At 46.6% G+C, this 12,983-nt stretch overlaps 2 protein-coding genes across 6 annotated transcripts in view; one reads left to right on the top strand and one right to left on the bottom strand.

The window, feature by feature from the left end:
• GLYR1 (glyoxylate reductase 1 homolog) overlaps window positions 1-12,014 on the bottom strand; it is a 94,654-nt gene extending 82,640 nt beyond the window's left edge. For 4 of the 5 annotated variants that reach the window (XM_082261827.1, XM_082261828.1, XM_082261829.1 and 1 more), the window contains exons 1-4: window positions 11,880-12,014; window positions 7,019-7,055; window positions 2,791-2,870; window positions 502-640 (exon numbers count right to left, since the gene is read on the bottom strand). In XM_082261827.1, the coding sequence (XP_082117953.1) occupies window positions 502-640; window positions 2,791-2,870; window positions 7,019-7,055; window positions 11,880-11,917 (294 nt within the window). In that variant the 5' untranslated portion in view covers window positions 11,918-12,014. The remainder of the gene's footprint in view (window positions 1-501; window positions 641-2,790; window positions 2,871-7,018; window positions 7,056-11,879) is intronic. The other variant, XM_082261830.1, reaches the window with a different exon arrangement.
• Window positions 12,015-12,203: 189 nt separating this feature from the next.
• Window positions 12,204-12,983, top strand: part of UBN1 (ubinuclein 1) — a gene marked incomplete at its 3' end in the record, with an annotated part of 64,489 nt that continues 63,709 nt past the window's right edge. Inside the window, exon 1 of the mRNA XM_082261661.1 lies at window positions 12,204-12,401. The remainder of the gene's footprint in view (window positions 12,402-12,983) is intronic.

Raw genomic sequence — 12,983 nt, 5'->3', positions numbered from 1 at the left:
GGCCTGCTGGAAGCCAGGCCATGCGGCGGGCAGAGCCAGCTAGTACATCCTGCACTGCCACCCCCCCCCCCCCCAATTGCCACTATTCTCTTCTCTCGGTGGTACTGAAGGAGAGGGAGAAAAGCTGGGTCAGGGACGGTATCGAATAGCACTGGTGAGACCCAGGCTGTACACCTGACCCCCCCTGGAGGTGATAGGCTGCAACCTCCCCAGGTGATAGGCTGCCACCCCCCCCCCCCCCACACCGAGGTGACAGGCTGCAGAGCCTCCCGCCCCCAAGGGGACAAGCTGCACTCCCCTCCAGGGTGACGAGCTGCACCCCCCTGCCCCCCCTATCCCCACGGCAGGCTGCATCCACCAAACAAACACCAAGTAAATTTAGGTGCTTGACTCATCTTATCTGGGGCATATTTGGAGCCTAGTGCTAGAATGGTTTCTATAACATATGCAAAAGCAAACGATAAAAAAAGTTACACGTGAAGCCACTTTTCCCCTCCATACCTGTTCCTTGGCCAATTTCTTCTTCATGAACTCTTCCACAGCATCCACCGCCTGCTGGAAGCGTTTACCCTTGTTGCCTTTTATGATCTCTTCCTTGTGGGGATGGTAGGGCTTTAGCTGCTCCAGCTTGATCCAAGCACTGAGAGAGAAAATACAGCACTTAAGTCAGGAACCAGAAAGACTAACATGGCACCCATTACAATGGTATACATTTTTTAAGAGACCCCGTCATGTTACATCTAACCAGACTATTAATTGAAACAAAAATCTTCACAGATTTTATATGCATTTAATGTATTTTTGAACAAGTTATTTACCTGTAAAAGCCTCCCTTATATAGACATCCAAAGCCTGGGACCTGCCCTTCTGGGTATATCAATAGCCCCAGCACACTTCAAACTGCCTTTCTTAACAAAGATTGAAAATTTTCTGGTTCAGCAGAGATCAGCCAAAGTCCGATCTGTGTGCAGCACTCCTGGTTCAACAGAAGCCGATGGTTAGATCAGCTTCTATTGACCAGTCCTGTTGGAAGACCTCCTTCGAATAGCAGCTTGCAGCCTATTGACAACAGTGCTGATCAGTGTATTATGAAAGTGGAGGAGTCCATCTGTCAGAACACAGTAACAGCGGGGACAATTTCTGCATCCACCTCTTGCTTTTTTTTTTAGTTCGGACCCCTAGTTGAAAAAAAAAAAAAAAAAACCCGACCACTATAGCTTAAAGTGATTGTCAAGTCTCTCTCTCTTTTTTTAACTACCAAACATGTTATACTTACCTGCTCTGAAGCAGCGGATTTGCACAGAGCAGCCTGGATCCCCCTCTTTTTGGGTCCCTCTTTGCAACTCCTGGCTCCTCCCTTCAATCAAGTGCCCCCATAGCAAGCAGCTTGCTATGGGGGCATTTGAGCCAAGCTACAGCTCAGTGTGTCCATTTAGACACGGAGCGGCCATTCGGGCCCCCCATCTCCCGACTGGCTGATTGACAGACGCGGGAGCCAATGGAGCCGCTGCTGTGTCTTAGCCAAACAGGAGGGAGAGTCCTGGACAGCTGATGGACATCACTGGCAAGTATTAGGGCATGCTGGGGAAGCTGCTACACATAGAAGGCTTTTTATCTTAATGCATAAGAATGCATTAAGAAAAAAAAACCTAACTTCACAACTCCTTTAAAGCAATCCTGTTTGCTCCTCTGCCAGCTGATATTTAAAAGCTTATGTAGAGGTGTGAAAGGAAAGGCAGAGGAGCTGGGCCAGGAAAGACAGAAATTAGAGTTCAAAGGCATATTGCATCACTGATCCATTAAAGGACATTTGAACGTCTGGGTTATACTGCCGCCTACAGGATTAGACAATGGCAAACAAACTGTACCAGTGTATAACAATTCTCATAATGCCCCGGACGTCACGTATGACGAAACCGGTCGGGCGGTACCGGACGTACGACTTTCGAGCCCCCTAGACGCCGGCTCTTCCACACATGCGGGACACCGCAGTTTTCTGCTCTGTGTCTTTAAATGTGCCTTATTACAAGATTCCTAATGTAAGTGCAATTTTAATAAATCCTTGAGTTTAACCATTACGGGATTACGCTATGTGTACTTCATTTCTCTTTACACACCCTTGACATCACGTTTTGGAGTTGTTACATGATATAGTGGAATATATCTGGTTTCCCTGGACTATGAAGGATACGATTTGCCTGGTTTGACATCCAAAGTGTGTATGGCCATTCCATTAGGTTGGAGTCCTTAATCTCTGGTAAGCGACCACTTTGATACATATACCACGGGTGTATTCCTGTCTCTACTTGGGATTCAAGCCTTCCGCTCTAACATCACCTTTCTGGGACTTTTTGGATTTGAAGTCACAATTATTATTATTATTATGGACTTTTTTGTTCACTTTATCACATCGTGTTATTCATTTAACACCTTATTGATGATTTTGCATTTTGTATGGTTTACACTATATTTCTGATAGCGCTGCACTATTTTGCGTTTTATATTGTTTGATTTACTATAATCAAGTGTTTTCAGCTGCTTTCACCAATTTCACACTCACTTCATTCAATTACTCAATTTTTAGCGCAGGATCTTTCCGATTTTATTAATTCCCATAACCAGAATGGAAAAAAAGGATTTAATCAAGGGAATGGTTTATGAACCATGGTGCTTTAATATAATAAACGTCTGAGTTAGGGCTTACATCGACATTACTGTTATCAATGTCACAGCATCCCCCCCCCAAAAAAAAAAAAAAATTTATTGTTCAAGTACATTCCAGAAACTTACTGATCTTCAGTTCCAAAAAACTTGACAAAGAAGCATTTTTTGCCACGCGGCTTCTTTAAATCTTTAGGTGGGTTGACAATCTGAAACAGAGAGAAAACCGTTATTCAAGGAGGTTCTCACAAGAAGAAGAGCCGATACCTGAACCACCATCCTAAGGATCACTGTGAAAGCTTATACTATGTAGCCACTGTGCTCTGCAATGGTTTGCAGAAATTAAAATGCATGAATCATCATTTCCATGAATTAAAACTGTAATCTGATGGAGAAATGCTCAAGTTGAGGGATTTAGCTTCAAGCCTGGGTGATCAAAACTAGAATGTAGTCTAAAAAGCTGTTCCCTATAACAGTTAAGGCTCTCGTTATGTGACTCCCATGGTAGCAGTTATGGATATACTGTCACCTGCCCATTCAGGGCCAAGCAACTCCTGATAGCTCACATCCCACCCACAGCAAGTTATGACCCACCTGTGCTCCATTAATCCCTTCCTGGCTGTCCCGGCTTGCCTTCTGAATGCCCATGGACAGGAAGAATTGGCAATCATGTGACCACTGCGATTGGCAGCCATTCAGGACGGCTGTCCATCATTAGTCCGGACATTTCGAATCTTTGACAGACCGCTCTCTGTGATGTGAATGTGCAGCGATTGAACTCTCAGAATAATCACATTGATTGCCCAGTGACACATACGTGAGTTAAGGATAAGTTCACTTTTTAAAAAAATAAATAAATGCACATTTTTTTTTTTTTTTTGCAGAAAGAAAAAAAAAAATAAAAATCTTGCATTTTTTTTTTTTGGAAGTAGTAGTCTGTAAAAGGTCTCCTGCACACTGTCAGTGTAACTGCTTGCCCGTACGTCCCGTACAGGTAAGCCAATACTCCCTGACAGGAAAACTCAATGAACTACCACAGCGCCATGGTAGAGGATCGAGAACTACAAGTGGACAGCCGCTAAGGATGTCCCAACTTGTAGTTTACTCAAGACACACAGTGCTGTGCGTATGAATGACGCCGCCATGTGGTTGCAGCTCTGAAAACATGTTACACCCTAAAATCAGACGGAACTTGTAACATGTTCCCAAAATGTGAACTTCTCCTTTAAAGCCCACCCTTTTTTCCACTGCACAAATATAACGCAGAGTAAGACTTGAGTATTAGGGAGCATTTGACATCCCCATATGGCAGTGCTGGGGCACAGGAAGACAACTGTCAGGTCTGAAAGCTAGGAAGGTGGGGCAGTGAAATCATTTACCTGGGTGATCACTGCCATGCCAGGGAGGAATTGTGGGTCAGCTTGTAGAGGTTAGATGTCAGTAGGCAGTGTCATTCTGCCCTGAACAAGCAAAAGGACAGCATCTTTTTAAAGAGTAACTTAACCGAAGAACAAAAACATTTATATTACAGCTTCCAGACCTTAAATGTAGTGGCTGCATCAGTATTCTTTTTTAGGCTTCTTTTCCCCCTTTTAGTTTTACAAGGTATCCTGCCAGTAACACTGAGGTTGATTTACTAAGGCCCCTTTCACACAGGCTTTCCAATCAGGTCCACCTGTCAGTTTTTTTTCAGGCGGACCTGATCGGATGCTCCATGCAGCAGCGGAGGTCAGCAGGGACATCTCCGCTGACACCCCCGCTGCTATCCAATCCGGTCCATGAAATTCGGACGGATGGAAACTATGGATCGACCGATATCGTTTTTTTAACACCGATATTTGGTGATCGGATATCTGTATCGGCCGATATTTTCGGACATTACATTTTTTTTTTTTTTTTTATGTCTACAGGTACTGTGGTGGAGGGATCTGGGGGTCTAAAAGACCCCAAACCCCTCCTCTGCACTTAAAAGCATTCAAAAAACACCAAGTTTGGCTGTTTTGAATGCTGTAAGTTTTTTTTAAATTCGGCGCTGCCAGTACCCGGAAGTGATGTCATGTCCTGACATCACTTCCGGGTACTCGGCGGCGCCAAATTCAAAGAAATGGAGACCCGGTCAAACGGCGGCGGTGCAGATGGAGACCAGGTCAGATGGCGGCGGTGGGACAGGAGACCCAGGCGAGCCGCGGAAGGGAGGGAAGAGACGTCCCCTCCCGCTCCTTGGAATGACAGCCGATTGGCTTCTAAGCTGCATTGGTTGTCATTACAAGACAGCCGACCGTCAGCTATGGACACCGGTATCACAAAGTGCTTGTACCGGGGTGATGCCTGCAGCTAGAGGCATCACCACGGTACAAGCACTTTCCCGAAATATCGGCAATATTGGTAAATCAAAAGGCCGATTTCGATATATCGGGCAAAGTGCATATCGCCCCTCGATATTTCGGCTTTGCCGACAATCGGTCGATCACTAATGAAAACCCTATATTCCATCCGTCTGGAGGATCAGATCTTATGAAAACGGACAGGCGGTCGGTTCTTGTCTGATCTCCCATAGAGGAGAGCGTAGATCTGACAGCTACGTCTCTGCAAAGTAAGCGGAGACGGAGCGGTCATCTGCCTGCTCAGCGGGATCGATCCCCGCTGAGCAAAACTGAGTTGTCGGGCGCACCGCCCGTGTGAAAGGAGCATAAACCTGAAGAGTGCACAATCTGGTGCAGCTGTGCATGGTAGCCAATCAGCTTCATATTCCGCTTGTTCAGCTAAGCTATGACAAAAAAAAAAAAACCTGTAAGCCGATTGGTTTCTTTGTAGCGATGCACCAGAATTTGAACCTCACACTTCTGCTTAAGGGTGACAACATTCACTCACTGGATCTAATGAGGGGTAGCATTGTCACCCCAAGACTGGAATACAGAAAAACCCCACTTCTCCATAAGATGGGGGAAGGGTGTTCTGTAGTCCACAGAAATAGCTGTGGACAATGCTAACTGGTAGGAGTTTGGAAGGGTGGAAAGCACAAGAAAGTAACAGACCACATAACATCTTGCAGAATCAACAGCGATTTTTGCACACGTTCAATGGAATATTAAACAGAATGACAGGGGGGGGGGAAATGAAAGGAAATTATTGTTAGTATTTAAACATGCTTTAAAGTGGTTGTGCAGGCTGAAGGTTTTTGTTTTTTTACCTTCATGCCTCATTGGCTCAGACCCAGTGCTGTCAATCACAGCCGGTGAGGAGGGAGTATGGGCAGGGTCAAGCCCCATTCTATGTGTCTTATGGAGCCCAAAGTGCTGGCAGAGTACCCGAGAAAAGAAGGATTGGGGCTGCGCTGTGCAAAATACATGGCCTCGTCCATTGGCCCCTCAATGCAGCAAAGTCAGCCTGTACATTTAACAGAGAAACAGCCCCAAAGCATAATGTTTCCACCTCCATCCTTGACTGTAGGGGTGGTGTTCTTAGGGTCATAGTCAGCATTTTCCTTCCGCCAAACCGCGGCAAGTTGAGTCAATGCCAAAGAGCTCAAATTTGGTCTCATCTGACCACAGCACTTTTTTCCAATCTTTCTCTGAATCATTTAGATGTTCATTGGCATGGCTGTACATGTGCCTTCTTGAGGAGAACTCGCTGTGTTTGAAGAAAAATGCTGACTATGACCCCAAGAACACCATCCCTACAGTCAAGCATGAAACGTACTTTGGGACTGTTTTTCAGCTAAAGGCACAGACCAACTCTGCCGCATTGAGGGGTCAATGGACGAGGCCATCTTAAAATATTGGATGAGAACTTTCTTCCCTCAGCCATAACACTGAAGATGGGTCTTCCAGCAATGACCCAAAACATATCGTTAGGCAACAAAGGAGTGGCTCAAGAATAAGCACATTAAAGTCATGGAGTGGCATAGCCAGTCTCCAGACCTTAATTATATAGAAAATATATGGAGAGAGCTGAAACTTGGAGTTGCCAAGCGACAGCCAAGAAACTTTAAGGATTTAGGGAAAATCTGTAAAAAAGAGTGGACCAAAATTCCTGAGATGTGTGCAAACCTGGTAACCAACTACAAAACCTGTTACCTCTGTTTGCCAATAAGAGTTTCTCCACCAAGTATTAAGCCATGTTTTGCTTGGGGATCAAATAAATATTTTACTCACTGAACTGCAACTTAATGTATAGCATTTGCATCGTGTTTTTTTGGTTGATATTCTGTCTCTATCATTTAAGATAGACCTATGATAAAAATTATAGACCCTTCATTTCTTTGGAAGTGGACAGATAATCAAATAATGATTTTCCCCACTGCAAATATATAACTAAGTCACAGATGTAAAATTATCTCCAGTTCACATTTACTCACCTTTCCAGGCCATGGAGGATACCGGCCCAATTTCCCCCTAAAAAGAAATACAAATGAGAATCAAATATAGATTAGGAGAAAATAAACCCATTCATAACCCAGGGGTATAAGGTACTAAGTACTACCATGTGCAACCTAAAATAGTCTGGGAGCCCAAAGTGGAAGTAAACCCTCCAACCCTTTACAGCAAAGGAAGCAGCCATCTTAGCCCATGTTTGATCCGTAGCTACAATGGTGCTGCACGTGATCACTTAGGACACTGGCCATTTGATGGCTTGGCAGTTCAGTTGAGAGCATGAGCAACTGTGCCAATTATTCACAGAATGCCTTGAATGGAACTTTTTGGAAACCATTAAATTGAAGGGTTTCATTTAGCTTAATACAAGAAGCCATCAAACCCAACCACAGCTGATAAAAAGGCACCAGATTCACTAAATGGCTTTTATAAGGTTTTACTTTCATATCTATCACTTCCTGTTGATGGAAGGCCTTTTGTTACACATTGTACAAGTGCATTGGCCTTGTCAATGACTGGCCTATAAACCACAACACATTTAAGGAAGGAAGCCATAAGACGCTCTTTAAAAGTGCACCAGGGTCCAACTATACCAAGGAGATCAAAGAAATAAATGAATGATATTCTCTTCAGACATGGAACACGGTAACCCATAGCAGCAAGGCCACACGTAGGACTACAGTAGAAAACTAAGGAAAAACCCTGGCCCGCTTCTTCAGCTCATCCAATCAAAAAATGCTTTGCATTTATAAAATGTGAGGCATTCTTTAAATGACGCCAGTACCAAGCGGCCAACCTCCTGTGCTCAGGATGCATCAGACTGGCTTCTCAGCACGGGATCCAGAAGTAACTGGAGATCGGTGGAGTAGCCATATCTATTATTTCAAGCTTCCAGAGAGATCAGCCAGGTACGGTATATACATAGTTACACTGGACCAATAAAAAAATATCCATACCTGGAATTCTTCTTAAGGCTCCTTTCACACTATACGGACGGACTCCGTTTTTCTCAGCGGGGGATCGAGCCGCCGATCCCCCGCTGAGCAGCAGGATGACAGCTGTGTCTCTGCGCTGTGTGTGGAGACACAGCTGTCAGTTCCCCATGCATCTCTATGGGGGAAATCGGATGGGAACGGACCGTCGGTCCGTTCTCATCCGATCCGCTGGACGGATGGAAAATAGGGTTTCCATCCGTCCAGATTTGACGTATCAGATCGGGTGTCAGCGGACATGTCTCCACTGACATCCGATGCCCCATAGGAATGCATGGGGGGACCGTTCAGATCCGCCAAAAAAAACAGACAGGCGGATCAGAATGGTCCGCCTGTGTGAAAGGGGCCTTAAACACTAGATCTCCTTCATCTGTGGGTAAACCACAGAATTTTCTTATTTTAGTTTTTTGTACTAAGCAGCTGTGTAGGATTTACTATCAACTTCTACTGTAGTCCTACCTGTGGCCTTTCTGCTATGGGTTACCGTGTTCCATGTCTGAAGAGAATACCATTCATTCATATCTTTGATCTTGGTATTGTTGGACCCTGGTGCACTTTTAATTTTTAGCATGGAGAAATACTTGAAGTAACTTGGGTCTTAGGGAACCCTTGATAAGTATTTAACGCCCAGGGCTACTCTATAACAAGATTATTTTCTGCAATACTGAAACAAAAAGAAGGAATAATGGCCAGAAAAGAAATGCAGAAAATTGGAGTGTTCCTCTACATTGATTGTCAGTGGGGGGGGGGGGGGGGGGGCGGAGGACCCCCCTTACAGCAATGCTTGGTTGGAAGAATAAGTATCCCCCCCCCCCCTTATAGATGGCTAAAAAGCTTAGTGTCAGAGGTTACATACTTTTGAAACTCCTAATTCCCCACTAAACTCCTAATTTCCCAAGGAACCCAACAACTCCTGAAGAACCCAACTTGAGAAAAGGTGCTGTAATGTTTTCCTTAAAGGAGAACCACGATGCATCTGAGCACCACAAATCAAAAATGCCATTAGATTCATTTTTATTATTCAAAGCAAACGCCTCCATCCAGACATGTCTCCATGCTTTTTTTTGCTGAGAAATCACTTTGAAAACAGCCCACTGGCATTTAAGTCTATGGCCATCTTAAGTAAGGGCAGGTGATTCATGTGGCCCTTAGTTCAGGCATGCACAAGGGTGTGTGTGAGGCTTTGAAAGCCTCTTCCCTGCAGAAGACTTCTGGGATATTTCACTTCATTTGCCTAGGCCAAAAATCAGGAAGTAACTGAAGAAATGTAAAAAAAATAAAAATTAAATAAGTAAATATGATATACTGTCCTACCTAATCACAGCACAAGAATTAAAAATAGCCAATGTTGATTGAGATAGCTAAGTTCTGCTTCAAACATAAAAAAAACGGCAGTCAAAAGACAGACTACCTTTGCTGCAACCCTGACTGTGGCATACACATGCATGCTCGTATTGGCTTAATATTTCCAATAGATCTGCTGGGAATGGATCTGTTCTTAAAAGAAAACAATTGGAATTGGTGAGGAATATCCAAGTTCCTGTGAGTTCAGTTGATCAGAGGTGCTTGTTGAAGTTGCAGCCTGACCAAAGCCACAGGAATTCTCCAGCTAGGACTGAACAATCATTGTTCAACATCCATGGGCTTTACTTTAGAACGCGGTGGAGAGCACTTTTTTCTGTTGGATCCCAGGGGCCCTCATTTACTCATCCTTGTCAGAAAACTGCAGGCCGGACGGACCTATGGATCCCTATAGCAGATCTCACTTACCCCTAAAGGCTTGTACGCACTAGAAGAAAATCGGGCAAACATTTTCCTCCAAAGAATTTCCGTATAGTGTGTACAGAACTTTCTACAGCCCATTCTGAGTTTTCGTACAAAAATTCACGAAGGGACAAACTCAAAATTTTTCCCATACAAGAAAAAACAATTTTCGTTTAATGTGTACTGTTCTAGTACAATTTTTCTACGAGAAAAATCAGAAAAGAAAGACTGCGCATGATCAGAAACAAAAAAAAGCCTTTGTCCTACGAGAATTTTTGTACGAATTTTCGTTCATTGGTTCCAATTTGCAGTGAAACAATGAAGAAAATCGGACGATCGTTCGCCCAATTTTCTTATAGTGTGTACCCCACTTTAGACACAAAGACCTTTTATTACCAGATGCAGCACAGGTGTGAGTGGTTGTTTAACCTAATCCTACACAATCCTTCATACCAGTTAATTGATCCCTTGTGGCTCAATATTTCTGACACATTATCTAGATGGATACAAGGTAGGAACCCCTCAACCCATTAGAATCCATCTTCCCTAAATTACCAACACACCGGACACAACCCTCTCATTTCCAAAGCCTCGTTCTTTTAAGGCAGCTTACGTCATTTTTTTTTTAAGTAACCTTCGTTATCAGCAAAAGATTCCACAAATGACCTCAAATGATCCCACTCAAGTAACCATTAGAACCAAGAAATGTCCAGATACTAGATAGCCCTGTGATAAGCACATTAAAAGATCTCCAGTTCCAGATCACCCTTAAAGCCCCTTACTTTACCACAGAACCGACCAGAAATGATTCCATCCCAAGCCTATAAACCAGACCCCCTCTTCAACCCACCAGATACATACCACATCATTCCTCCAACCCACCAGAGGTCATCCTCCCTAGACCCCTCAAACTCACCATCCTCCAAAAACTTCCAATATAAATCACTCTGATAACCCAAAACCACCCTCCCCCCAACCCGCTAGGTGCCATCCTCCCCAGACCCCCCCCCCCCCCAACCCACCAGATACCATTCTCCCACACCCACCAGGCGCCATCTTTCCCAAATCCCCCCAACCCACCAGGCGCCATCTTTCCCAAATCCCCCCCAACCCACCAGGCACCTTCCTCCCCAGATCCCCCCTAACCCACCATTCTCCCACACCCACCAGGCGCCATCTTTCCCAAAGCCCCCCAACCCACCAGGCACCATCCTCCCCAGATCCCCCCCCCCAAACCTCCATCCTTCCCAGATCCCCCCAACCCACTAGGCGGCATCTTCCCCAGATCCCTCCAAACCCCCCAGATACCATCTTCCCCAGATCCCCCTAGGCGCCATCTTCCCCAGATCCCCCCTAGGCGCCATCTTCCCCAGATCACCCCAAGCCCGCTAGGATCCATCTACCCCAGATCCCCCCAAACCCACCAGGCGCCATCCTCCCCAGATCCCCCCCAACCCGCCATCTTCCCCAGGTCCCCTCCAAACCCCCCCAGATACCACCTTCCCCGGATCCCCAAAAACCCCGCTAGGCGCCATCCTCCCCAGATCCCCCCCAACCCGCCATCTTCCCCAGATCCCCCCAAGCCCGCTAGGATCCATCTACCCCAGATCCCCCCAAACCCACCAGGCGCCATCTTCCCCAGATCCCCTCCAAACCCCCCAGATACCACCTTCCCCGGATCCCCCAAAAACCCCGCTAGGCGCCATCCTCCCCAGATCCCCCCCAACCCGCCAGGAGTCATCTTCCCCAGATCTCCCTAACCCGCTAGGCGCCACCTTCCTAATATCCCCCCCAAACCCCCCAGGAGCCATCTCCCTCAGATCCCCCAAATCCACCAGGCACCATCTTCCCAAGATCCCCAATACTTAATCCCTCCAGCACACCATGCTTCCCTGATCTCTCCAAATCACCAGAAAGCATCCATCCCCTATTCCCCACCACCAGACACCATGCCCCCAATATGGAATCCCTCCAGCCCCCCCATGGGCAGTCCCAGGTGTCAGCCATGCCCGGATCTCTCCTCAGCCCAGCACATGACTCCCCCTGTAACCCCAGTTTGGAGCAGAGCCCCTCCTCCCCCATCACTCACCACACCAGGTCTCCTTGGCGTAGACTCACTGTCGCCATCTTACCGACACAGACAGAGCGGGGAGGAGGCGGGGATAGGAAGAGGGAGACTGCCTGCGCGAAGGATGCCGGGAACAGGAAACACCCCCACCCGCCTTCCGTGCGCGCACCCCTAGCGCCGAGGACCACCACGTGACCGGCCTACAGCCAATGAACCCCGCCTTCCCCGGGACTTTTTTCCACCAATAAGTAAAAGCGAAGCGGTGAGTGAGCGCAGGCTCCGCCCAGCTGTTGCGGGGTGAAGGCGCGCGCCCGTACTCTCCTGTGTATCGGATTGGCCCAGCTCGGTCACGTGAGTCGGCTGTCAGCGCTTGTTATTGTTGTCGTCCTCTTCCCTAGGAAGGAGAGAGGGGGGTGTCACGTGACTCCGGAGGAGAGCTCTGAGGCTGCTCCGGACCACGTGACCGCTCGGCTTCTCTGACGTTTCTCTCTCGGCGCCTTTTCCGTCCTGTGACCGGGGGAATGCGGAGCGAAGAGGGCTGAGGTGAGCGAGCCGGGGCCGGGGGGTGTCCTGTATCTGGCTGCACGTAGTCTCCGGGAGAACTTCCGGGTAGGTTAGCTCCCCCCGTGTCTGGATTCTAGTGGACTAATCCTATCCCCCCTCCGTGCTGCCTGTAAATGGAGCGACCCGGGGCTACTCTAAATGAGGGCTGAGGGGCCGCGTGTGGGCTCAGTGATGGTGGTAACCCATAGCAACCGTCCATTACCTGTTATCCATTACCTGATTGGCTGTGGTTTCTGCATCTCCCGGCTAACACCAATCATCTTCCTGTGCCAAGTGTCTGAAATAAGAACTGTCTGTGCTTCCTTCCATTTATAAATGTGAGGGTTTGGTTGTCCTATTAGACAGATTTGTTTTTCTTATTAGTTATAAAATGCCTCTTTGCTGAGTGCCCCCATAAGATGCCATGTAGAGGCCTTCATCCTGCGTCTAATGACTGCGGAGCAGCGGTCTGCATATATGGGAGACGCCATGGATGACTAAATTATATTGTGCCAAATACAAGGATGTCCAGGTCTGAAAAATTATATAGAAATTGCATTTTTTTTCTGGGACCTAAATGTA

Source organism: Pelophylax lessonae (genome assembly GCF_965119305.1).
Source record: "Pelophylax lessonae genome assembly, chromosome: 6".
Taxonomy (NCBI): domain Eukaryota; kingdom Metazoa; phylum Chordata; class Amphibia; order Anura; family Ranidae; genus Pelophylax; species Pelophylax lessonae.
Note: the sequence above shows the minus strand (reverse complement) of the source record. Positions and strands in the feature narration are given on the sequence as shown.